We start from the raw sequence: 26,833 nt of genomic DNA on the forward strand, positions 1-26,833 counted from the left end.
GGGATCCTCAATAGTTTTTAAGAGTTTAAAGAAATTTGAGAAGCAAAATGTTTGAGAACTGCAAACATTTGCAGTTCTCAGGAGTCCTGGCTCCTTCTAATGGGAAATGGTATTTAGAAATCACAATCTAGGAGCTAGATATGTTCATCGTTACTGGATTGGCAGTTGTTTTGGGGCCATTTCAATGGGCAGAGCTAGGATAAATAATAAATATGTTTAAAGATAAAATACATCATGAGTTGTTACTGAGTCTTTCGATTCAAATTCAGGACTTCAAAGTTTTTACTTAAACTCGTGCAACTTACATTTGTGTCTCGTTTCTCCTATTACAAAAATTCCAGCATAAATGTTTATTTTCAGTGTCAGATTAATAATACCATCACTACCAACAATGTAATTACCTAAAACAGTTTAAGATTTTTTTTTTGGCAGTTCCTTTTTCTTTGAGGTGTCTCTCTATATATAGATGTATAGTAATTTGATGGATTAAACGAATTGAAATGGTGTGTGTTCTGGAGGTTATGCCATGTAGCAGATCAGTTAGATTCATGTATTTTTACTTTTGATTTCTAGAGGAGATTTTGTAAATTTAATTGTTTTATAATAAAATGTTTACATTGCTTTAGACTAAATCGGTTACATAGGATATATTCAGAGATGCCTACCTTCTATCCCAGTCTCCTCTCTCCTATTCCCTTTCCTCCCCTATTGGTACCATTTTAAAACAAAACAATAGTTTCCTTCCTTTTATTTTTAAAATATAAGCAAACATATATGTATATTTAGTATTACTACCACTCTTCTCTTTTGGGATGAAAGGTAGCATACTATATACACTTGCCTCCACCTCGTTTTCTTTCACTTAATATATTCTAGAGATCGTTCCACGGTTGCACATAGAGCACTTCATTCCAGTGTTGCACCATAATTCATTCAACCAGTCCACTATCGAGGATAGTGGATCTGGGGATAGTCTCCGGTATTTTATTGTAAATAGTGCTGCAGTGAATATGCCTGCACATTCTTTTCATATTTTTACCACCGTATCTTTGGGATAGAGTCCTCGACGTGGGATGGCTGGGTCAAAGCATGAATGTGCCAAATTCTGTTAGACATTTAGCTACTCTTTCTGCCTCCGCCGTCCAGATGAAGGAACAGACTGAGGCTGCCCAGGGTCACTTCTCTAGTGACTTGCACAGCTGGGGTCTAACCTTGGAAGTCCCGTCCTCCACATTCTCCAGGCCAGGGGAGAGGAGCACCAAGGCGGGCGAGGGGGGGAAGAATCTGCATTTGGACCTCACATTCACTGGGTCACGTACTCTCGTCCTCCCAGGGCCGAGCACGCCTCTCCACCCTCTGACCTCCCCTGCTCCCTTCTTTCGGTCGCTCGGCCTCCCCTTCTCCCACAGCTAAGACGCGCCGCCACCCCACTCGCGGGTAATCGCCGCGGAGACACTGCGCAAGCCCAGTCGCCGCGCGCAGACTGCAGCCGGGGCAGGGACTGGGGCAGGAGCGTGGTGACGTCATAATGGCGCGCCGCTCCCGGCGTCCTCGCAAGGTCGCCTCGGAGCGGCGCTGGCTGCGCGCCTAAGTGACCGGACGCTGGTCGGGGACGCGCCCGGTCCTGCCTTGGTGCCGGCGGCGACATGGCGGGGTACACGCCAGACGAGAAGCTTCGTCTGCAGCAGCTCCAACAGCTGAGAAGGCGATGGCTAAAGGACCAGGAGCTGAGCCCCCGGGAGCCGGTGCTGCCGCCGCAGCGGGTGTGGCCTATGGAGAAATTTTGGAATAAGTTTTTGCGGGACCAGACCCCCTGGAAGAACGTGGTGAGTGAGGGGCCTCCCCGGCGCTGATGCTCGCGCCCTGCTGCGCCCCCCAGCGTGGCTGCTGGGCGCCTCCTGCCCGTTGTGGCCTCACCAGGGACTGACATCACTCTGGGCCGGCAAGGCCAGGCGGTTCCTTGAAGGAGAGCCAGGTTCAACCGGGACTTAGGCTGAGCAGGTTCGCTAACTTGTCCCGAGAGTCCTGGGCTGGAAGTTCTGGAGTTCAGGAGCCCATGGAGCTTTGGGAGAGTCCTGCCCTGTCGCTGTCAAGTGTGACGAGAAGGAGGCGAATCTTTTTTTTTTTTTTTTTCTCCATTTGTTTTTATGGAAGTTCAATTTGCCAACATATAGAATAGCACCCAGTGCTCATCCCATCAGGTGCCCCCCTCAGTGCCCGTCACCCAGCCACCCCCACCCCGCCACCTCACGCACCCTAGGTTCGTTTCCCAGAGTTAGGAGTCTCTCATGGTTTGTCTCCCTCTAATTTTTCCCACACAGTTCCCCTCCTTTCCCTTATAATCCCTTTCACTATTTTTTATATTCCCCAAATGAATGAGACCATATAATGTTTGTCCTTCTCCGACTGACTTATTTCACTCAGCATAACACCCTCCAGTTCCATCCACGTTGAAGCAAATGGTGGGTATTTGTCGTTTCTAATGGCTGAGTAATATTCCATTGTATACATAAACCACATCTTCTTTATCCATTCATCTTCCGATGGACACCGAGGCTCCTTCCACAGTTTGGCTACTGTGGACATTGCTGCTATAAACATTGGGGTGCAGGTGTCCTGTTGTTTCACTGCATCTGCATCTTTGGGGTAAATCCCCAACAGTGCAATTGCTGGGTCGTAGGGCAGGTCTATTTTTAACTCTTTGAGGAACCTCCACAGAAGTTGCTGTGGCCAAGTTCAAAAAGGGTTTTGCCTGTGTTCTTCTCTAGGACTTTGCTGGATTCTTGTCTCGCATTTAGATCTTTCATTCATTTTGAGTTTATCTTTGTGTATGGTGTAGGAGAATGGTCTGGTTTCATTCTTCTGCACGTGGCTGTCCAATTTTCTCAGCACCATTTATTGAAGAGACTGTCCTTTTTCCAGTGGATATTCTTAAAGAGGCAAATCTTTGCTTAGGTTTTGCAGAATGATAGAAGGATTCACTTGAGTGAAAATTCTGTAACTTTAGTTATTTAAGAACACCTATCTGCTTTTTAAGGTTGAGGTTATAGAGGATAACACTACACTCAACTATTAGAAGACACAAGAAGCCTCTAACTGGTCATCTAACCCCATGTGTTCACCATAAAAGATAGGATCCTGTTGGTATGCTTAATGAGTAATATTCAAGAACCACCTTTCTGAATTACCACTATGTACTTTTAACACACTGTTTAATTTAAAAGTGACATTTCTGGGCTTTACACTGCAGAAAGTCACTCATTTAAGAGCTGTCTTTATTTTCAGGGTCTCTGGACATTTTCTTAGGTCATTAAATTACATCAATTTAAGTGATGAACACTCTTATCTCAAAATTGCTTTCAACAAGCCACGACATTGACTAATAATAATGGTAGTGACACTATTAAGTAACACTTGAGTACTTACTTTCTGTCCTGCATTTTGCTTAGGGTGTGACATGTGTTACTTTATTTAATTCTTTACTTCTGTAAGGTAGAAACTACTCCAAATCCTTAATTTAAATGTGTAGTAGAAAATGAGACCTACAAAAATCGAGTGATTTATTCGTGGTCACAGAGTTAGGAGTTGAAGGAGTTCACATTGAGATCCAAGTGTATCTACTTTCTTACTGTGCTACCAAGTCTTGTGCAAATTTTTCTGAGAAAGTGGTATTAGATACTTATTTATGGTGGTAAAATTAAACTCTAATTCAACTTTGCTGTCACCTTTTGTATCCCTGACATTATCCCTGACATTGTTGATTTTGGCAGCTACTGGTTGAAAGCTGACATCCCACCCAACAGCCAGTGATATAAGGAAGTAAATAATTATTTTAGTCTGTTTTTCCATACTTTGAGTTAATTTTCCTTCTATAATCATATGTACTATAGCACCTAGGGTCTAGTTATCCCTGGTAATATAGGTACGTTTCAGTCAAATTGACTGCCTCATGAAGGTTCCATTTTTAGTTCTATTTTACCTTTCTTTTTAAAAATAGTGTACTTGAAAGCATCTCAGAGTGAGCTTGGAACACCTCTATCTATTCCAGTATGTATAACGTTCTTTTTCAAGCTTTGGTGTGCTCAGGGTTGTGCCTTATACCTAGAATGGTGCAAGAGATGTTGATTGTGGTATCTGAAATTGGTAAATTAGGGGGTTGACTTTATCTGAAAAATTCTGTAGGTTTGATTATTCTAATTAAGTTGGTTAAAGTTATTTTTTCATTATTTATGCCATGCTTACCTTTAGTAAACTTATAATAAGGACATTTTTGAAAGTCTTTAAAATAAATACATATATATATATATATACATGTCTATGACATACATATCTATATCTATATATATATATATATCTATAAATACCTTACTGTAGCTTTGCAAAATGGTAATTGTCTTGAGCCTTGTTTGCTCTGAACTCTGTAGGTATGCCCTAGCAGGTCCTTTGTTTAATAAAAATACTTAAATGAGTGAGGTTACTTACAGACTGTAAGGAAATATATGGCAAGTAGACATTTAAAAATAATCATGAAATTATTATATCATTGATGCATTTTTTTCTGCCACAAACATAAAAAAATTAGATACCTGATCATGTATGTTTCTTTTCTCCCCAGATTTACAAGGTATACCGACACAGTATCTTTGCTTTTACTCATGTACTTATACCTGCCTGGATTGTTCATTATTATATCAAATATCATGTGAATGTAAGTATGTTTTAAGTATGTATTTTTCAGAATTATTTTTAATATTGTACAAAATTATTTCCTATGTGGGCATGCCTTACCCTGCTTTACTTAGTGGAAATAATCTGCCACTTAAAACTGATTTTGAACTACTTTCAATAAAATAGTTAAGTAAAAGTTTTATTGAAACTTAAGGAAACTGTGGTTTTTTATTTTATTTTATTTTTTTTAAGTTTTATTTATTTATTCATGAGAGACAGAGAGAGAGAGAGAGAGAGGCAGAGACAGGCAGAGGGAGAAGCAGGCTCCATGCAAGGAGCCTGATGTGGGACTCGATCCTGGGATTACAGGATCATGCCCTGGGCCAAAGGCAGGCACTAAGTGCTGAGCCACCTAGGGATCCCTGATTTTTTAAAAAATTAATCTTTATATTAGTTTATTATAACTTGAAGTGCATTTTCTCATAAAAACAATGTTTAAATGATAAGAATGAAATCAACCTCATAATACTAGTGTAAACTTGGGGTTCTAAGTAGGAAGGGAGCAAAGAATTTCTGCTCCTTTTTTGAGCATACATATGATACAGGATAAAGTCAAAATAGACAAAGGTTATCTTTGTTATCGTCCCATTTCCCTTCCCTTCATTCTGATTTTTCACCATTTTCGTTCTTTAGAATCCAGGATGTCCAAAAGCTTGAACTTTGTCATGGGAAGATCTTGCATGTAGTGATTAAACTGAGGCAGTTGCCATATTTTAAAGTCAAGGGATAGTCTGGTATAGGTGTTGGATCCAAGGCAGGGTGAAGAAGGAGTACATTTAAGGGAGCGCAGTGGTGGCTGCCCAGCATGGAGTGTTGTAATCCAAACCCATTCTTATATCCAGTGAGGTTATTAGGTCCCGGGGAGAGGGGGATGTTGGGGGTGGTGGTGGTGAGTATACCTGTTTGGAGAGCAGCAGTGGTAGTAACCTGGGGTAGGATATTGGAACCTGAGCAAGGGGAAGAGGACATCTGTAAGAAGGATGGTTTGGGGCAATGATGGAGTGACAGTCTATAGTAAGATGTCAGGACCTGAATGAGGAAGCTTTGCATTTTTCATTTAGAGAGTGAGTTGATAAAGTGCTATATTTAGGAAAACATAAAAAACATTAATATGGAGGTAATTGAAGGGAGGAAAGTACTGATGTGAGGTAAATCAACTAGAGACTGTTGCAGTTTAATAGATTTTAGTTGATGAGAATCTGGTTAGGGTGAAGATAGCAGAAGTGAAAAAGAAGAGTGAAGCCCGAAGACTTTTTTTTTTTTTGTATGACAAGCATCTTATTTTTAAAATTAATTTTATTTCATTAAATTGCCAGAATACATTGTTTAAGGAAGACAACTCAAGTTAAGTTGGGAATGAAACCAAAGTTCAGAGGCAGGTAATGACTATAAAATTTCTAGCCTTGGAAGTTATATACATAGGGTTTTGGAAAGGAGTAAATTTGTATAGGAGCATGTGCTGTCAGCATCAGTATTAGGGATGTCCAAGTGGACATGGCCTGTCTTCTATGTTAGAAACATGAAGTTAGTGGAGGCCGGTAGGAATTAGAGTTGGAGTTTAGTGTTTTCACTTTATAAACCAACAGAAAATCTTCCTGCAACCATTAAAGAGGGCTAACAATTTATATGTCTGAGGGTCAGAGGATAGTTTATGTTTCTCTTGTTAATGGGCTTATGCAAAATTTTATATTTATTTTCACCTGCAAGTCCACAGGCTATTTCATAATCATTATATGTCTGTTATTTTTTTACTGTCTTAACATGCAAGACTCTAGAGAAGAAAAATCTATTACTACTATCAGGGCAGTTTTTTTTAAAGATTTTATTTATTCATGAGAGACAGAGAGAGGCAGAGGGAGAAGCAGGCTCCTTGTGGGGAGCCCAATGTGGGACTCAATCCTGGGACTCCGGAATCACGCCCTGAGCTGAAGGTAGACACTCATCCACTGAGTCACCAATCCAGTACAAGTTTTTTTTTTTTAATATCCAAGAGTGGTTTTTATGTTCAGAAAGAACTGTCCACAGTTACCTGGAATATAAATTAAAATTCAGTTTATTAGTTTCAAATTTTAAAAATCTCCTTTTTTCCTATTCTTTATATTCTTTATATTCTTTTTCCTATTCCTATTCTTTATATTCTTTTTTCCTATTCTTAAAAATTCTGTTAAGTTACTTATACATCTAGTAAAATATGAGCAGTCTCCTTTGTTTGTTCTTATTATCTTTGGAGTAATTCAAGTTGAACTCTCCTAAATTCCACTTACAAATATAATCATATTCTCTTACATGTTTTAAGCTGTGTTTAGACATTTTATATTTATATGTTGAATTTTGTTTTTAAGCACTTATAGGGCAAGTTAATGACACTAGGAAGCAAAATCTTTTTAAACTTATGGTCACAAGCCTAAATCAATTATGCAATTTAACTAGAATCCTAAAATTAATCTTTTAGAACCTCTAATAGCCAGATTGATTACCTTAAACAATACAGATGTTCTAAATAACAGAATATATGGATTGTCCTGGTGTTTTAAGAATTTATTAAATTTGACATCTGTTTATTCTCTAGGTTTAATCTTTATTATATCTATATTTAACTAAATTTTTCTAGGATTGGAAAGACATCTTCTAAGAGAAGTAGATTTAATAAGGTGCTGTTACTGGTTTGACAATTAGAGACTTTAATGTAATTGCTTATCTGAGGGAGTCATACTTCCAGGAGATTTTCCTGAACCACAGATGGACATAATTAGCTAAAGGTTTTAATGTCAATAGAGGTCCCAAAATTTCTCCCTTACCTTATTCCTTCTCTGGATTTGGGTAGATCTGCATCCTCATTTATGTTGTAGCCAGTTTGCTTCAGTTAACACCTTTACTGACTAATTGAATTTTACATTCTAGGGACATTTCAGTGTCTTCTTGCCTCTGGCCCCAGTACTTCAAAGACATTTTAATGTATTTACATTGTATTCTGAATTTATTTCCTGCTTGTGGCTCCAGTTTGAGTCTTAAATTATGCCAATCATCTTTTAATAAAATTTTGTTCGTGTGATATCTTATGCAGATGTGTATCTTAATAAATACATTTATTTAACAAACATTTTTGGTATCTCTTGTGTGCAAGGCACTGTTCTAAACATGGGGATATAGCAGTGAACAAAGCAGATTGAGTCTCTCTGCCTTCATGAAATGTTTATTCTAGTCTTGAAGACTGGCAATAAATAAGGAGGCATATAATGTTATAAGGGGTGGTAATCTATAGAAGAAAAACTAAGCAGGGTAAAAGACTAGATATCTCTGGGAAAGTGCTGTTTGAAAAGAAACATAGGGCAGCCCAGGTGGCTCAGCGGTTTAGTGCCGCCTTCGGCCCAGGGCGTGACCCTGGAGGCCCGGGATCGAGTCCCATGTCGGGCTCCCTGCATGGAGCCTGCTCTTCCCTCTGCCTGTGTCTCTGCCTCTCTCTGTGTGTCTCTCATGAATAAATAAATAAAATATTTAAAAAAGAAAAGAAACATAAATGAAATAAGGATATGGACCAAGCAGATATCTAAAAGAACATTTCAGGTAGAGGAATCCTTTCATATAGGGGCCCTAAGGCACAAGCAGACCCAACTGATTGCACTAATAGCAAAGGAACTACTGTGGCTACAATACAGAGAGAGAGAGAGAGAGAGAGAGAGAGATCAGATAGCCAAGGGCCAGATTGTATTGGGTCTTAGATATCACAGCAAGGACTTTGGTTTTTTCTCTAAGAATTCTGAAACTGAGCAGAGGAGTGGTCCATCTTAAAAGAATCACTCTACTCTGCCATGTAGAGAGTAGACGAAGAGGGCATGTGTGGACACCAGGACACTAGTGGATAAAAGAAATGATAGAAGCTTGAATAACGGTAGTAGTACTAGGTAGTGAGAAATAATTGGATTCATGATATAATCTCAAGATAGAACCAACAGCATCTGCTGAGGAGTCAAGGTTTTTGGCCTTTCAGACTAGGAGAATGAAAGTGCCATTTGCTGCAATAAGGAAACATTTGGGGCTGGGGGAGGTTACAAGCTGGACCTGGTTAAATTTGAGATGACTACTGGTGATAGCCAAATAAAGAGTGAACAGTTAAATGTAGGAGTCTGGAGTTCAGTGAAAGTTTGGGGCTTAAGTTAAAAATTTGGGATATGATCTATTTTATTTTAGAAGACAATCTAAAACTGTAATTAACAGAGCATTACTTTTATTGCAGGCAAAACCATATGCCATTGTTGAAAGGAAGCCCAGAATATTCCCAGTAAGTCTTAATATGTCTGATTTTTCTTTTATTACTTTTCTCTCTCCTTTTTCTCCCTAAGTGATCATTAAAGTGCTCCTTTCTTTTGTCATTATAAGTTTGTTTTGTACATTCTTGTAAAAAAAAAAAAAAAGGAGATACTGTAAGGCAGCAGTTACAGTTGAAAATGGGAGGTGGGCATATTTCTTTGGAAGCTGGCTGTAAAATTTAAATGACCTTTATAGTCCTAAAGTGAACTGAAGATACCAACAGTTTTTTACTGATACCCTGTTTCATGTAGGGTTGAGGATTTAGGGCACTAGCCTGAGCAGACACTTGAGCATGTAACAGCAACTGAATTCCTCTGTTATTAATTCCAAACTGTCATTTCTTAGGGCAGTTTGACATTAACTTCTCCATTTGTGGATTTTAAATCTGTTAATGTGTACTTTAAGTTTTGTGTTTGAATATGTAAGCTATTATCCTAATTTAAAGTTGAATCTTTTCAGCATTAAAAGATTACATAGTCATCAGTTGGTATATTTACTGGTTGTTTGTGAGGTTATTGTTTAAGCATAGCAAAATACAGATTAGGTTCTTGTCCTATTTCTAGTCATAGGTAGATAATGAACTACCATCAATCTCTAAGTCCTGTGACTTTAAAAAGCAAAACTCAGTGTTGGTTCTTGCTTCAATCAAATGACATGGTCTCATTAATCCATTATCATCTGCAACAGAAGGGAACTTTAGGGCAAAGCACCAAAACCAACTAACCCTTCAGGTGGACCTCTGCTTTAGGAATTAGGGGATTTCTTCTATATTTTGTAGCATATAATTGACATGTGTCAGGGCCTTGGTAGTCTCAAAATAGCAAATTATCTTACTGGTTTCACCAGTTGAGTAATTTATTTAATCTTCCCTTGAAATAATTATCACTTACTTATTTTGCCATTGTGTTCAAAGGAAAAGAAAGTGAGGCTCTCTTTAGAAGACCACAGTGATCCCATAGCATTTTGCCTAGTCCTGTATTTTTTTCGCCATTCTTCATTTCTGTGCCATTGACCCTTTGAAAAACTTCCCCTGTGAGGACCTAAAGAATGCTCATTTGTACATATATTAGAATAGGAAAGGCAGTAACAAACCCTCAGATCTCAGTGACTTAACAAAAGTCTATTTCTTATTGACATCTTAGACTGATACACATCAGGTGATCTCCACAATCTTATAGTTAATGCCATCTGGCCTATGAGGCTTCCAAAGATCATGTTAAGGCAGAGTGGGTTGAACATCTCAGGAGGATTTTAAGGTCTAAGCTTGGAACTAGCTTAGTGCATCACTTCTCTTCAGATCCTATTGTCCAGAACTCATTGTCATTGTCACATAGATCTATGTGCTTTTTTTTTTTTTTTTTTAAGATTTTATTTATTTATTCACGAGAGACACAGAGTCAGAGACATAGGTAGAAGGAGAACTCAAGCTCCATGCAGGGAGCCCAATGTGGGGCTCGATTCCGGGACTCCGGGATCATGCCCTGAGCTGAAGGCAGACGCTCAACCACTGAGCCACCCAAGTGCCCCTCTCTGTGCTTTTTTTAAAAATATATTTCCCAGCCTACCATGCCTGGTGTCTGTGCCCCAGTCCATCCTTCTAATTACCAAATAGTTCTTCGCTTCCTTCTCCCCACACATATAATATAGTTCTTTCTCTACAGGGAAATCCGAGTCCTGTACCTTCGCTGCAACCAGCCCCAAATGCAGGATCTCCAGACATTGTACAGTAGTGTCTGCCAGGGTTAGATGTGACTTCTTTTGGAGATCTGAGGGTCAATGAACTAAGAAGGCCAGTTTAACTGTATGCCCTGTCTTCCCCTCACTGCCCCCAAACACACCCATTGCTCAGTGGTGGAATTCAGCAAGCAGTCACTAGTTCTTGGCATTCCTAAATCCCAGTGGTCAAACATCAAGGCTCCTAACCGAGTGCAGTAAGGTAGCTGAATGGGCACTGATTTTGTTTTCTGGAATACCTTTGTTCATTGTTCTTCCTGGCTCCTGGCTCTGTCCATCCAGGGTTTTGGGGTTTTTTTTTTTTCTTTTTCTTGTCCATTTTCAGTCCAAACTGGACAAGCCAAAATACTTCCTTCACTTATACCTCATCTTCACGTAAAAATACTGTCCATTTTCAACCTAGACCACGTCTAAAATGGGTAGTGGGAAGCATGCCCTTCTTAGGGTTGGATAGCCTTTAAAATCTGCCTCCTGCACACAAGGTTGAGTGCCAGAGGTTGTTTTAAGCTCAAACATTCAAAGACTTTTGTTGCCTATATGTTTATTTGATCATCTAGTTCCCACAACAGTTGGTAATTATGTAAAGAAAAATACTTGATGGGAGTCTATTTGCTTCTAGTCAGTCTCACATGCATCTGTACTTTGTGTAATTGCCAAGTTCTCTCATTTCTTTGTACTCATACAGCTGCCTCTTTAACTCCATGGAGTTATATGGAAGATATTTGAAGAACTGGTTCAAGATCAGTCTGAACTTTGCCATAGGACAGAGTCCTTTTGTTTGGGTTTTATTGGGCTTCTGTTTCTCAATATGTCTTCATTGTTAGCTCTTAGTTTTTAGAGATTCAGAAAGTCTTATTTTCCAGTACTGCAAGGTCCTGAATTTTTTTTTCTTTCCACTTTTGTATCTCCTTTTAAATCTGCCTCTTCTTGCCTGAGCTTATATTTCTTAAAGTATATTCCCAAGGTAGCTAGTAGTAGTCAAACATACTATAACTTTTTTTTAGCTACTTCTCCCAGAACCTCAATTCATTAGACACTTTGCTTCCAAGTTACTACTGCCCCATCTTTTAGCCTCCAATTCCAGCCTCCTTCCCTCCAATGTTAAGCCAGTGCCATTGGTTTGATTTTTATTACAGTAGCATTAGTACCACTTTAAGGTAATGCTAACTGTGTAACAAATTACTCCCCAAATGTATAATGGCTTACACACAATAAAAGTCAAGGAATGGCAAGGGTGGGGTTGGGGTTATTTTTAGTCTACCCAGTAATTCGTAAGACTGTTAGGCTCACAAAATCTGTCTAAAACACAAAGCTGAAACTAAAGCTAAGTAATTTGCCTAAAATGATACAGCTTCCTAGAGAAGGTTCCAGAATTCTCACCACTTGATTCTGGCTCCAAAGCCCATACCCGTTCTACCATACATATTGTATCTAGGTTTGAAAAGATAACAGTGAACCAGCTACCCAGGCAAAGTTTGCATTCTGTCTCTCATATCTGAGTCAAATAGTAAACAGGTGGGAATACATTACCTCCTTCTATTGGATTGAAGCTGTTTCCTCATAACTTTTTAGGGTTTTTCCTATTTCTTGAGGCTATACAAAATAAACATTACCTCTTTATCACCTATGAAGACCACTTTCTTGCTCTTTCTGGAAATTTTGAGTGAAACTTCCCCTTATACTTCCTTCACTTATACCTCACCTTCACGTATACTTTAATATTCTGAATATTGCTCATCTTTGGACAGCTTCTACTTTAAGTCTCTTTCAAAATGTGAATGCCACAACTGAACCACATTTCCCTTGTGAGATCTGACCAAGTGAAACTATCATCTCTGCAGGCAAGATTTTTCTGCTAATGCATCTTTGGTTTTTTTTTTTTTTAGGGTGATATAATTCTGGAGACTGGAGAAGTAATTCCACCAATGAAAGAATTTCCTGATCAACATCATTGAAGATTACTTTAAGATTTCAAAGGCATACAAAAAAAATTTCAAAGGCATATGAGGCCACATTTATTGATGCATTACTGTATTTACTGAATATATTTTCTGGAAAAGTAATAAAGTTTACTCTGAGATATGTGTGGTCTATTTCTTCACAAATATTGTACAATTTGCAACTCTTTGAGTTATTTAACGATAAGTAAAAACTGGACAAGCCAAAAAAATATGAGTGATTACCTTTTTCTGGCCATTCTTGACTTGAAAAACAGGATGTAGAAAGTAGTCACATGCCAAATTTTTTTTCTTACATGGTACTTAATCTTATGTGAAGGTATGCAACAGAATGAAATGTTGCAATAAACAAGTATAAGAACAGCAATTCCACAGACTGTTTTAAAGAAGACTGAGGCATTTTAAGAGGTACTTTAGAAACTCTAGGTTGAAAAGCATGTCATTCCATCTATGGTCCAGTACTCACATGCTGTCAGATCTAGGTTGGTTTGTTTTATATAAGAATGTAAAAGAAAACCTCTGAAAATTAGATTGGTGGTGATTATAAAGGACTACGCAAAAATAAATTTATAAGCCTCGCATAATGGATTTTACTTTAAATCTAGACACGTGCCAGGGAAGCATCAGGTAAAGAACTATGTGCACAGCATTAAATCCAGAGGAATTACAAATATTCATCCCCAAGATTTGTCTGGGTATTCCTTGCTTAGCTGTCGTCGTGCAGCTACTGTCGATGCATAGATGACATATCCCCAGGAGAGCAATACGATCGCGAGGAGCAACTAAAAAAATGCAAGAGGGGGAATAAAGGCCAAAAAAATTACGTAAGTGATAATTCAGTTCCCTCCCTTCCCCCCCGCACCGACAGGTCGCCGAGGTGGTACGTTGCTAAGGTGAGAATTACAGTGAAAAACTCGAATAAATGGGGTCCCGGAGGCAAGTACACCCCGCGCCCTTACGTAAGAAGCGGAAGAGCGTGTCTTCCAGGAAGAGGCGGAGTCGAGGTGAGAGAGTGAAAGCCTTAATACAGGAATGGATTTGGGAGTTTCTGGGCGCTGAAGAAATAGGGGGCCTTCCGCCTGCGGGCCTAGGGAGTCGACAGCGTGGAGCCCCGCCAGACCAGGGACTTACCACTGAATAAATCCAGTCCAGGGTGCGGCGACTCACTGGCTTCATGGTAAGGAGGCGGCGGCGGCCTGCGGGAACGGAGGGAAGCTGTAGGCCCTAGAGTCACCTCCGGGGCGGCGGCTGCCGAGCGGCGGCAGCCATCTTTCAGCCGGGCACGAGCGCCCGCCCCTCGCCTCCGGCAGCGTTTCCCATCAGCCAGGCCGGCCTCTTCCGCCCGGCGCTGGAGGCGGGCTCACGTGATCCGGGGGCCTAGCTCGCCGTGGGGGGACAGGGTAAAATAAAGGAGGAAACGTGTTAAAAATGGCCTTTTCCGCCGCTTAGATGGGCGTGCCTTGTCAACTGGTCTTTCCGTTGCAGTGCAATATTCGTGCAAGATAATATGCCGTCGTGTGCATTTAAAAATTTATTTGAAAAAAATAATCTTCATTTTAAGTATGACACTGGCTTCTAACGCCGGAGAGATGAACATTTCCTCCCGCATTTCTTTCCACGTAATACAGAGAGACGTTCGCATATTCATCATGGACTTAAGAGTACCACCCACTTTTATAGAACAGCGACGAGTCGTGGTGGGGAGTCCCTGTTCATTGAGCCCTTCTTCCAGAAACAAAAGTCTTGGAGAACGCAATGGCTTGTGGATGTAAATGGTACTTCTAAGAAATAACGTAACTGCCAATCAACAAGTGATTTTTGAGCGCTTTTTGTGTGCTTAGGACGGTAGCACGTATCAAATTTTCAGCCAGAGACGGCATTTTGTACGCGGGCGGTTGTAGCAAGTCTAGCTCTGCAATGTTTTGGGACGCTCTGGTGTGAGGCCTGTGGGTAGAACGGGGCCGTGGGCGGCCTTAGGCCCAGACGTTCTGTCCCTGTACGTTTCAGATACAGGGTTCATCACACCTAAAGAGGGCTTTAACCCGGATTCCGGGGAAGGGGGAAGTAAAGTATTCCTTTGAGAGGAAAAACCTCGTCTTGGGAAGATTTTCAGGCCCCGTTCTCTTAGGTAATTCCTGTCTCCCCCTAGGCTGGAGTAGATTTCTTTACGAAGGCCGCGTAGGTCACTGCTTGGGCCCTGGCTCTGGATTCCATTCGAATCCCAGAGTTGTGTCCCAGCTGTGCGACTGGAGGCGGTCCCATCCCCTCCACGTAACTCCGTTCCTTTTTACACTGGAGGTAATTTTAGTGACTTCTCGCAGAGTTTGGTCAGTTCTAAACGAGACCAAGCTAAGTTAGGAGCGAACGTCAAGTATCGCGCCTGTAGGCCCCGGAAACTACTGGTAACGGGAATGATGGTGGCGGTTAGTGATTTGTGCCTGGGAGGTTGTCGGAGCTTTTACTCCGGGAGTAGGGGCGGGGGTGGGGGGGAAGGGCCGGGGCTCGGGCGAGCATTCTAGGCCCCGCCCTCCATGCCGGCGCCCTTCTACGGCGCATGCGTTACGCACGCGGGTGTTGTGTTTTGACGCGCGGGGAGCTGCGGAGTGGGTCTCGTTTCTGCTGCCTCCCCCCAAGCTGCCATTGGTGATGAGCGCTTTACGTCACAGGGGTCGCAGCAGCCGCCGGGGTCTCCGCTGTCTCGCGAGGAGGGTGAAGCGCCCCCGCCTGCTCCCGCTCCTGAGGGCCGGCGGCGAAGTCGCCGGGTACGCCTTCGCGGATCCTGCCGTCATCGACCCAGCTTTCTGGGCCGCCGGGAGCTTGGCTCGAGCGCGCCAGCCGGGCCTGCGCCGGTATCCTCCGAGGTGAGTGAGCCTCGGAACAATGGGGCGCGGGGTCGGAGGGGTGGGCCGGCCGGCGCTCGGGGCCTGGAAGGAGGCCCAGGCACCGGGGAGCTGCGATCTGGGCCTGAGGGGCCGGCCGGGCCTCGGCGGGGCGGGGCTGGCGGCGGGCGGGCTGGCGGCTCCGGTGTCGCACCTGTGGATTTGTGCCGGTGGGCGGGGGAGGGCTGCGTTTCCTAGAAGCCCTCCCGAGGGGCGCGAGCCTGGCGGTGTACTGGAAAGAGCTTGGCCTCGAGGGGGTGGGGGGTGGGGAACCCGCTCGGAGCACAACGTTCGCGTCTCCTCAGAGGCGTGCCGGGGGTTGGATTGAGCGTCCTCCTCTCACTGCCTGCCTGTAAAATGGGAGTAGCGGTGTTGTAGTTCGTTGTGGTTATGTAATGCACGTGGGGCTTATCTGCGGCGCTGGCCGGTGGCCGTCTCAGCCGGAGGAGGCCACTCTCACCGGGGCCGGGCTCGCCTGCCTGTGGTGTCTCCGTCCTTCCAGTCAGGGCGGCTTTCCTCGCGGGCTGCCGAGTCGTAGGCTGGAAGGGGGCAGTACTGAGGTGAAGCGAACAATGTCTTAAGGGCAAAAGGGAACAGAATTTTTGGTAGGTAAATTTCAAGATTATTTAAGTTAAATTAAGAGTTACCCGAGATTTAAGTTAACGGCGAAGTTTGGGTTCTTTTTTTTTCTTTTTTTTTTTAACTTTTTATTGCTTGTAGTCCATGAAATTCAAAGCTGTAGTCAGCCAAAACCATCATGATTAGCTGGAATGAGTGGCTTTAGCTGGGAATGGTTCCCTAAAAGTTCTTTTTATGTCTGGTATTGGAATTAAAATTTATAAGATCTGGTTAATAGATCCTTTAAGATCCGAATGATCCTTTGGAACTGGTGATTAAATTGCAGTTGAAGGAGGTACAGTGATTTCGCTAAGGTAATAAAAAGAACCCAAATTATTTTTTAATACTTGGGGTTTATTCTAGTGCATCTTATTTTGTACCCTTTTTAGCCACCTTGCGTGGATATACGAAATGCAGTAATTATATTTAGAAAAAAAGATTATTTGTGGGCAGCCCCGGTGGCACAGCGGTTTGGCGCCGTCTGCAGCCCAGGGTGTGATCCCGGGATCGAGTCCCACGTTGGCCTCCCTGCATGGAGCCTGCTTCTCCCTCTGCCTGCGTCTCTGCCACTCTCTGTGTGTGTCTCTATGAATCAATCAATAAATAAAAATTTTAAAAAAAGAAAAAAGATTATTCTAGTTTTATGAGTTTTTATAATCAGCTATAGGTGATGGAAAGGACTAAAATTAACTTTATTTTCACATGGGGGAACAGTATTAAATTCTTACCCCATACTAATCATGCTAAGAGTTTACATAGAGTATATATGCCTTCACACAACCATCTTTTCAGGCGGGGATTAGTACTTAATCGATTTTAGAATGGAGAAATTTAAGGTTTTGAGAAATTAAATAATTTCCTCCAGATCACACCATTAATAAGTGGTTTTGATTTTCACCCTGGCTCTGCATTAGAATTGATATCATTCCCCTATATGTAATCACCATTTTTGAATGTCCCGTCTATAATTTAGCCTTCAGCCCTTGATTCCTCGCCCCCCCCGCCCCCCCATCTATTTTCCCTAGGTAAGTATGCTTGTTAATATCTGAAATTCCCCCAAAATGTGACAGGAAGCGTTCTTACCTTGTTAAAGCCAATAGGTTTAAAATTTGGGGAAGGTTTGGCTTAGTCAGTGTATCCTAAAGATGATAAACTTTATTTAGAATTTGGGAGGCTTGGTTAAGGAAATAGGATCAGAAGAACTGATTTTTTCTTTATGTTTATGGAAAATTAACTTGAAGTCCCAATTCCTGGAGTGCCAGGATACAGAAACCTTATTGCAGGCTTCTAGAACCTGAAGGACTAAATCTGCCGTCTGTTCCACCTTTGCTACTTAAACCTAGAATTTATAAAGAAACTAGTAATCTTAATCTGTCCCCTAGCTTGTATTATGCCTTAATTTGTATTTTTAAAGCCACTTTATGGAGATATAGTTTATATTCCATCCATAAAGTTACCTGTTTAACGTGTGTAACCCTGTGGTTTTTAGTATACTTAGAGAGTTGTGCAACAATAATTGAACATTTTCATCATTCCACAAATAAACTGTGTAATCTCTCTCCCTCCCCCAGCAACCAGCAGTCTATTTCCATCTATAGACTTGCCTATTCTGGACATTTCATATAAATGGCATCATACAACGTGGTCTTTTGTGACTTTTTTTTTTTCCATTTTGCCTAATGGAAAAGTTTCCGTTCTTATTGTAGCATGTATCTGTTTCATCCTTTTTATTGCTGGATAGTATTCCACTGTACAGATATACCACATTCTATTTTTCTTTTCATAAGTTGGTAGGGTTGTTTCCACTTCTGAGCTTTTATGATAAATGTTGCTATGAATATTCACATGTTAAGTTTTGGTATGGACAGTATGTTTTCTTGGATGGGTATTGAATTCCAGGGTCATATGGTAATTCTATTTCATTTGTATCTCAGCAAATATTTTAGCAAATTTTTTTTTAAAGTAATTTCTACACCCAGTGAGGGGCTTGAACTCATGACCCTGAGATCAAGAGTTACATGCTCTACTGGCTGAGCCAGCCAGATGCCCCATTAGTAAATGTGTTTATTTTAGCATTAGTGATGCTTTTGAAGGAAAATCTCTTATTTGATGATGTATATGCATTGCCACTGTTTGATGTTTCTGATGAATACCGTTCTTTATATCTAAAGATATTACTATGAGAAATACAACTCTATTTTTTTATATCTTGTGGATATTCCTGATCATTCTTTTGCCCTATACTATACTGTCGAAGTGGTTAACAGGCTTATTATAAAACTAGGGAAGGGAAGAAAAGTTGTGTTTTCGTTTTTAAGATTTTGTTTATTGGAGAGCGAGTGCATGCACAAGCAGGGCCAGAAGGAGAGGGAGAAGCAGACTTCCCCCTGAGCAGGCAGCCCCATGGGGGGCTGGGGCTCAGTCCCAAGATTCTGAGATCATGACCTGGGCCAAAGGTAGATGCTTAACTGGCTGAGCCACCTAAGATCCCTTAAGATTCCATTAAAAAAAAAAAAAATTCTACTTAGTTGAGATTTTGTTTTATTTGAATTTTAAGTTTACTACATACAAATTTCCTTTAATAAAATGCATTCAGGGTTGTAATTTTTATGTGAACTGCAAATGTTCAGTAAACGCTACAGTTCTGTATTTCCATGACATAAATCAAGGTACAATGTATTAACTTTAAATTCACCAGTCTTTTAAAAAAGTCTAATAATCTCTCTATTATATAGAAGGGCAAACTAAAATACCTAGATTTTATTGAATGTTTCCAGTTTATAGTTTTAGGGGAAACGTGGTCAGTCCAGATTCCCTGATTACCTATCCAGTTTCTCTCCACTCTTCATTCCTTCCCCTAATGTACAGACTCTGTCTGTGATCCTAAAAATTTTTATTTTTAGGCTTTTTATTTCCTGGGAGGAAGAATAAAAATGTTAGGAGTAGGAGAAAATGCCGAGAAATTTAAATATTATTAAGGTTTAGATATATTAATGACAGTTATTATTGTATATAGTTAAATACATTACTGAAAGCAGTTTATTATAATTACATGCTGTTTAAGAGCAGTGGTGATTTCTGTATTTCTAGTCTAGAAAATAAAAGACTAGAAATATTTGGATCCCTGAAGAAACATTTGTTCAGTATTAATTGATTTCCTATTAAGTTATGTCTCTGAGAAAGTTAAGATGCCCTTAGATGAGCAAGTTTAATTTGAAATTTCTGATGAAATAGTTACATTTCACAATCATGAATTTTTGTTGTGGGTTTGTTTTTGTTAGAATTTGGTATGGCCAGTTTTTTGGGTGTTTTTGGTTTTTTTTTAGATTTTATTTATTTATTCATGAGACACACACACACACACACACAGAGAGAGAGAGAGAGAGAGAGAGAGAGAGAGAGAGAGGGAGGCAGAGACACTGGCTGAGGGAGAAGCAGGCTCCATGCAGGGAGCCTGATGTGGGACTTGATCCCGGGACTCCAGGATCACACCCTGGGCTGAAGGCAGGCGCTAAACCACTGAGCCACCCAGGGATCCATTCCCTGGCCAGTGTTTAGAAAGTTATAATTCCATTAGACTAAATTGATAGCAGTTGACCGCTGATGGAACTTTCTATGATAGAGGAGGTAGAGAAAGATGAATAATAGGCCCAGGAAACCTAAAGAAACTTTTTTTTTTTTTTTTTTAAGATTTGATTTATTTTATTCATGAGAGACACAGAGGCAGAGACCAGGTAGAGTGAGAAGCAAGCTCCATGAAGGGAGCCTGATGTGGGACTCGATCCTGGGATGCCAGCATGACGCCCTGGGCCAAAGGCAGACTCTCAACCTCTGAGCCACCCAGTCGTCCCGAAAGAAACATTTTTAATATATACTCAATGATTAATATAGAGTGCAGCTAAAGAGTGATTTATAAGATAACCAGGCCAAAAATGTGATGCATACCAAATTTCAGCTCTGGCAAATTTGCAAGTTAATGGGTTGGGGCACCTAGGTAGCTTAGTTGGTTAAACATCCATCTGCTTTTGGCTCAGGTCATGATCCCAGCATTCTAGGATCAAGCTCCCTGTCAGGCTCTCTGCTTGGTAGGGGATCGGGGAGCCTGCTTCTCCCTCTCCATCTGCTGTTCCCCCTGCTTGTGCTTCCGTGTGCGCTGTTTCAGATAAATAAATCTTTAAAAAAAGGGGGGGGGGGTCAACATAAACTGATACATTTAAAGAAAACAAAACTAATTAAGATTCTAGTGATCCTTGTGGGGGAAAAATAAGGGAAGGGCACTGGAAGCATGATTTCAAGAAACTTTGTGGCTGCCTTTGGATTAAATAAAAAAGCTCAAAGACTTAGTAATGTAAGGAATCAGTGAGGAATTGAATATAGTAGTGTAACCATAGTATAATAATACTAACAGCAACTAATATTTACACAGCAGTTGCTAGGAGCCAGGAACTATTCTTTGGACACCTTTACATATATTATTTCATTTAGTCCTCACTAAAAGATACTCTCTCTGTGTGAAAGAATCTTCCACTAAAAACTACAGAATTGGTTTAAACAGGTAAACTTTTGGTATGCAAATTATCTCACAGTAGTTATGTTTAAAGGTATACATTCAGTATTTTACATAAATAAAGCAAGTCAGTAGTCTGTATTGCTCAGGGGATATGTATGCAAGAATTAAAACAATAGATAGAAAGAACACCAGCTGAGGACTGGTGTTTTTGGTTTTTATTTTCTAGAGGGGGATAGGAGGAGAAGATAAGGGATATTTAAAAAATATTGAAATAGCCATGAAAAAAATGTTGCTAAATCTGAGTGGTGGATACATGGGTACTTGGCAGATTGTGTGTGTGTGTGTCTATAAGTATATAAGTATATATACCTTTATATATTTATATGTATATAAAATTCTTTTTGGTTAAATTCTTTTTTAAAAGAACAGAATGCTACATAATACTTGAGAGCTTCCTGGGTACCAGGCACCTTTTCTAAGATCTTCATAAACCCTGTGATGCAGGTTCTATTATTGCTGATACATAGTCACACCGCTGGTGTGAAACCAGGATTCAAACCCAGGAAATATGTGACTTTTAGAGCTTGTGTTTTAAGTACTATATGACTATGTTACACTGTCCCTTCATATTACAAGGTTAATGAGCTACTCAGCTATTTTCACCAAAGTATGTTTCACAATCATTTATTTGAATTTTTTTTTTTTTTTTCAGATTTTAGTCTGTTCTTTTTTTCTGGTTACTGATGTATTTTTTTCCCTTTTACAGATAATGGCATCAGCTGCTAAGGAATTTAAAATGGACAACTTTTCACCTAAAGCTGGTACTAGCAAATTGCAACAGACAGTACCAGCTGATGCATCTCCTGATTCTAAGTGTCCTATATGTTTGGATAGATTTGATAATGTGTCTTACTTAGATCGCTGTTTACATAAGTTCTGTTTTCGCTGTGTACAGGAGTGGTCAAAAAACAAAGCTGAATGTCCACTTTGTAAACAGCCCTTTGATTCTATTTTCCATTCTGTGAGGGCAGAAGATGACTTCAAGGAGTATGTCCTAAGGCCTTCATATAACGGTTCTTTTGCAACCCCTGATGTTCCACGATTTCGCTATCGTACAACTATGACAAGAGATCGAAGTGCTTCTGTTTATTCACCTAATAGTACTATGAGTAGAAGAACAACAACTCCACCAGATAGTGGAGTACTATTTGAGGGGTTAGGCATTTCAACAAGACCTAGAAATGGTGAAATTCCTCAACTTATGAGACAGATTGCAGTAAGGAGGCCAGCTACTGCAGATGAAAGATCTTTGCGGAAAATTCAAGAACAGGATATTATTAATTTTAGACGAACTCTTTATCGTGCTGGCGCCCGTGTTAGAAATATTGAAGATGGTGGTCGCTGCAGGGATATTTCAGCTGAATTTTTCCGTAGAAATCCAGCTTGCCTTCACAGATTAGTCCCCTGGCTAAAACGTGAACTTACAGTTCTTTTTGGAGCTCATGGATCTTTAGTGAATATTGTCCAGCACATCATCATGAGTAATGTTACTCGCTATGACTTGGAAAGTCGGGAATTTGTGTCTGACTTAAGACCATTTCTGCTTAATCGGACTGAGCATTTTATACATGAATTTATCAGTTTTGCTCGATCTCCTTTTAACATGGCAGCTTTTGACCAGCATGCTAATTATGATTGCCCTGCTCCTTCATATGAAGAAGGTAGCCATTCTGATTCTTCAGTCATAACAATATCTCCTGACGAAGCTGAGACTCAAGAGTTAGATATCAATGTAACCACTGTTAGTCAGGCACCGTGGGATGATGAAACTCCAGGGCCATCTTACTCAAGCTCGGAACAGGTACACGCTGCCATGTCTTCCCTTTTAAATACTTCTGATAGTTCAGATGAAGAACTTGTAACAGGAAGAGCCACATCTCAGATACAAGGAGTACAAACTAATGAAGACCTCAATAATGACAGTGATTCTTCTTCAGATAATTGTGTCATTGTTGGGTTTGTTAAACCATTAGCTGAGAGGACCCCAGAACTTGTTGAACTGTCCTCTGATTCTGAGGAGTTAGGCTCTTATGAGAAAATGGAGACTGTGAAGACACAAGAACAGTCTTATAGTTCTGGTGATAGTGATGTTAGTAGATGCTCATCTCCACACTCTGTCCTTGGAAAGGATGAGCAAATAAATAAAGGTCATTGTGGTTCTGGTAAAAGAATCAAGTCAAAGAAAGAAGAGAAGCACTCTACATCATTGTCATCTCCCAGAGACCTGAGCTCGTCTATCAGAGGAGACAGGGTATATTCCCCATATAACCGTAGACACAGGAGGAGGGGAAGATCAAGAAGTTCAGATTCTCGTTCCCAGAGTAGAAGTGGGCATGATCAGAAGAGTCGTAGAAAGCATCATGGGAAGAAAAGGATGAAAAGCAAAAGGTCCAGGAGCAGGGAGAGTAGCAGACCTAGAGGTAGAAGAGACAAGAAGAGATCAAGAACCAGAGACAGCAGTTGGTCAAGAAGAAGCCAGACTCTCTCTCTCAGTAGCGAAAGCACAAGCAGATCAAGATCTCGTAGCAGTGATCATGGTAAAAGAAGATCACGGAGCAGAAATAGAGATCGTTATTATTTAAGAAATAATTATGGAAGCAGGTATAAGTGGGAGTATACTTACTATAGTAGAAACAAGGACAGGGATGGCTATGAATCATCTTATAGGAGGAGGACTCTGTCCAGAGCTCATTATTCCAGACAATCCTCAAGTCCAGAATTTAGAATTCAGTCCTTTTCTGAAAGAACAAATGCTAGGAAAAAAAATAATCACAGTGAAAGGAAGTATTACTACTATGAAAGGCACAGATCAAGAAGCCTGTCCAGTAATAGATCAAAAACTGCGTCTACAGGGCCCGACTGGGTAAGAAATGAAAAGCCCGGAGGGAAACGAAAATATAAAACACGGCATTTGGAGGGTACTAATGAAGTGGCTCAACCTTCTCGTGAGTTTGCTTCTAAAGTAAAGGAAAGTCATTACCAAAAGTCCTCATCAAAATTGGATGGCAACCACAAAAATGAGAGTGACAGCTTTTCAGACAGCCGATCATCAGACAGAGAGACAAAACACAAAAGGAGAAAAAGGAGGACCCGGAGCCTAAGTGTAGAGATAGTTTATGAAGGCAAAGCTACTGATACAACTAGGCATCATAAAAAGAAAAAGAAGAAGCACAAGAAGAAGCATAAGAAACATCACGGGGACAATGGTTCACGTTCGCCAGTTGTAATTACCATTGACAGTGATAGTGATAAGGATTCTGAAGTAAAGGAGGATACAGAATGTGACAATAGTGGTCCTCAGGACCCTCTACAAAATGAGTTTTTGCCTCCTCCCTTGGAACCATTTGAAGCTAAAGATGTAGTTACAATAGAAGATGAATTTGGCATCCTAGACAAGGAGTGTAATATTTCCACACTTAATGACAACTTGAATAATGCCAACAAAACTGTGGATGATATTCCACCCCAGGCATCTTCAGTTGAACAAACTCTTGATGTAAGAGAAGAGAGTACTTTTGCCTCTGATTTGGAGAACCAGCCCAGTAATGTTGCTATTCACACTGAGCCATCAAGGCAGTTGCCGTCTCCACGGACATCGTTAATGTCAGTATCTCTTGGTAGAGACCACGATATGTCTTAAAACTGCCAAAGCATCTCATTGAGAATTCTGATGGTATAAAAAAAAAAAAAGAACAATGTCATCTACTGCAGTCTATTTAAAGATGACTTTTGGTGAAAACTCTTAGCCCCTTAAAAATATTTTAAGTAATTTTTTTTTGTGTTAAAAATTTGTAAAAATCATTATTTGTTCAAAACGTATGTATGTCCCACCCTCAGAGATATGCACTTTTAAGTGAGGAAAATGATATTGCTAGCAGTTTATTTAAAACTTGGGATCCTTTTTAAATAAAAAAATATAAATTTTAGAAGTTATTTCATAAAGCCATATGGTATTGACATATTTTTAAAGTAGTCAATGAGTATTTTTGAATTTTTTTTTTTTTGAGAGTTATTCTGGAAATGTGTTATAAGCTAGGAGAATCCCTTTGGACAGTTTATTTTTCTTCTTAAAAATTTGTATGATTCAAAACCATTTCTTCAGGTTAAATTGAGGCATTTTAATCTGCACAGTTTGACACCTGCCAAAAGAAAAATTTAAATATTTCCTTTATATACTTGTTTATCTGGACTGCCAGTAAAACAAATGTGTATTCAACAAAATAAAAAAATAAAACAGTAACACTTTAAAACAAGAATCTAGAAATTTTCCTACGCAGTATTGCCTTAAAAAAAAAATCGAATTACTTGAACTACTTAGAGGAGCTAAAATCTTCAAAATAGTTAAGGGTATACTTGTTAATACTAAATTTCAAGTGATCTGCATTTTAATTTAGTTCTTTAATCTGATTATGAGGAATATCTTCAGCAGAATGCAGCTATGTAGCATTTAGCTTACTAAAAACAAAAGATCCTTGCCAAAGTTCTTTTACATTGGTACTTACATACAAAGTAATTATGTTTATGTTTTATTCTGTTTTAGAAATGACAAATTGCTCTCCATCTATCCTAAAATAAGATTGGCAGTAACAGAACTTGGATTAAATCTAATTCAGCCTTCAGTTTGCCTTGCTACCATATTCATTTGTTGTTCAACAGAAATTGGGATGCCTGATGTGTGGCAGGTTCTGTACTATGTTTTTAGGGTTTTAGTGGTAGAACAAAGCAGATATGCTCCTTGCCATCGTGGAACATAAATGTAAACATTACAAACCATAAGTTCTTTGGAGGGAAAGTATGATTTCCTAGAAGAGCATACAGTGGGGGCCTAATCTCATGTGGAAATGATGGCTGAATTGAAATTCAGAAAACAGATGTTAGCTAGGAGTAGAGTTGTTCTTAGCAAAGGGAAAGATATCCAAAGATTCAAAAGCAGAAGGATAGCCTTGCGTATTCCAAGAATTGAAAGAAGGCAAAGTTAGTCACAGGGCAGAGTGTGGCACTAAGCTTTGTAGGTCATGTTTGTATTTGTCCTAATGGCGGTAGGAAATTCTTTTAAAAGGACAATCAAAATTGATGTTTGCAATTTTTATAAGATTAGACATTGAGAAATTATGGGAAGACTATAGTTGATCAAGGAATATAATTTGAAATTATGATTTTGTAGTTTAAGTATTAAAAACAATGCTATTTTATTTTATGATTTTACATTTTTAAACATTTAGTGAAAACCTATCTTAGTGTTGTCAGTTAAACACATGAAACTCATCTTAATACGTGGCAGCATCATATCATCCTCTTAGGGGCTCAGGCCAAAAATTTCCTGGTCTTTGATTCTCCTCCTTCAGCCCTCTCATTCAATCCCCAAATCCTGGTCACTAAATATTTCTAATGTGTCTACATGGTTATCCAATCTAGGTAGCCATGATCTCTTACCTGTGCTTTTACAGTGGGTCGGCCTGCATCCATTGTTGCTCTAAACCTACCTGTTTGCCTCCAGCCTTTCTTGATGTAGCAGTCAAAATATTTTTTTTTTAAAGTTTTTGTTTTGTTTCATTCCCCTATTTAAAAATCTTTCAGTAATTTTCTGTTATTCTTAAGATGGTTAATGAAAGCAAACAAAAATCCAGCATAATATGGTTTACATACCTCTGCCTAATCAGATTCTGGTTCATTGTCAGCTTTTCTCTCACCTCATTTGTGCTCTGGCCATCCTAATCTTCAAGTCTATGGAGGTGCTGCTCCCTGTTAATGCAGAGCCTTCATGTGGATTTTTCTTCTGGAAACAATTCCATCCTAAAAGAAAGCTTCTGGTAAAGTGTGCCGTCCTCCATTATTTTCCCTCAATTATTTATGCTCTCAATAACCTTGGAGGCCTGTAGTAATTCATTACTAAGTGTTCTCTCACCTGTCTGCAAGTTCTTTGGCAACCATACGTACAATTTCTGGTAAACCACTTCTGTTTTCTTTCATATAGGAAATATTTAAAGCATTTGATGGATGACTAGATAGTAGGGATTTTAAAAATTGGGACCTGCTGT

At 40.0% G+C, this 26,833-nt stretch overlaps 3 protein-coding genes and 1 long non-coding RNA gene across 5 annotated transcripts; 2 read left to right on the forward strand and 2 right to left on the reverse strand.

Moving 5' to 3' along the window:
- The first annotated feature begins 1,525 nt into the window (after nucleotides 1-1,525).
- On the forward strand, nucleotides 1,526-12,850 carry NDUFB6 (NADH:ubiquinone oxidoreductase subunit B6). Its single transcript, XM_026008994.2, has 4 exons — nucleotides 1,526-1,826; nucleotides 4,616-4,708; nucleotides 8,963-9,007; nucleotides 12,657-12,850. The coding sequence occupies exons 1-4, from the start codon at nucleotides 1,647-1,649 to the stop codon at nucleotides 12,723-12,725; spliced, it is 387 nt and encodes a 128-aa protein (XP_025864779.1). The 5' UTR covers nucleotides 1,526-1,646; the 3' UTR covers nucleotides 12,726-12,850.
- LOC140594568 (uncharacterized) lies at nucleotides 6,536-13,230 on the reverse strand. Its single transcript, XR_011995509.1, has 2 exons — nucleotides 12,954-13,230; nucleotides 6,536-6,757 (listed from the first exon to the last, which is right to left on the reverse strand). It is a non-coding gene; the product is annotated as an uncharacterized lncRNA (long non-coding RNA).
- Nucleotides 13,231-13,290: 60 nt separating this feature from the next.
- Nucleotides 13,291-14,030, reverse strand: SMIM27 (small integral membrane protein 27). Its single transcript, XM_072728126.1, has 2 exons — nucleotides 13,860-14,030; nucleotides 13,291-13,510 (listed from the first exon to the last, which is right to left on the reverse strand). The coding sequence occupies exons 1-2, from the start codon at nucleotides 13,902-13,904 to the stop codon at nucleotides 13,403-13,405; spliced, it is 153 nt and encodes a 50-aa protein (XP_072584227.1). The 5' UTR covers nucleotides 13,905-14,030; the 3' UTR covers nucleotides 13,291-13,402.
- Nucleotides 13,707-25,045, forward strand: TOPORS (TOP1 binding arginine/serine rich protein, E3 ubiquitin ligase). Of its 2 annotated transcripts, none has more exons than XM_026008992.2 (3): nucleotides 13,707-13,905; nucleotides 15,395-15,589; nucleotides 21,502-25,045. In XM_026008992.2, exons 1-3 carry the CDS (start codon nucleotides 13,903-13,905, stop codon nucleotides 24,433-24,435), a joined length of 3,132 nt encoding a protein of 1,043 aa, XP_025864777.1. In that variant the 5' UTR covers nucleotides 13,707-13,902; the 3' UTR covers nucleotides 24,436-25,045. The 2 variants fall into 2 exon arrangements, with proteins under 2 accessions (XP_025864777.1, XP_072584224.1); XM_072728123.1 differs by lacking the exon at nucleotides 13,707-13,905 and adding an exon at nucleotides 14,093-14,503.
- The last annotated feature ends 1,788 nt before the right edge of the window (nucleotides 25,046-26,833 follow it).

The sequence above is a fragment of the Vulpes vulpes genome, chromosome 12, assembly GCF_048418805.1.
Source record: "Vulpes vulpes isolate BD-2025 chromosome 12, VulVul3, whole genome shotgun sequence".
Lineage (NCBI taxonomy): Eukaryota > Metazoa > Chordata > Mammalia > Carnivora > Canidae > Vulpes > Vulpes vulpes.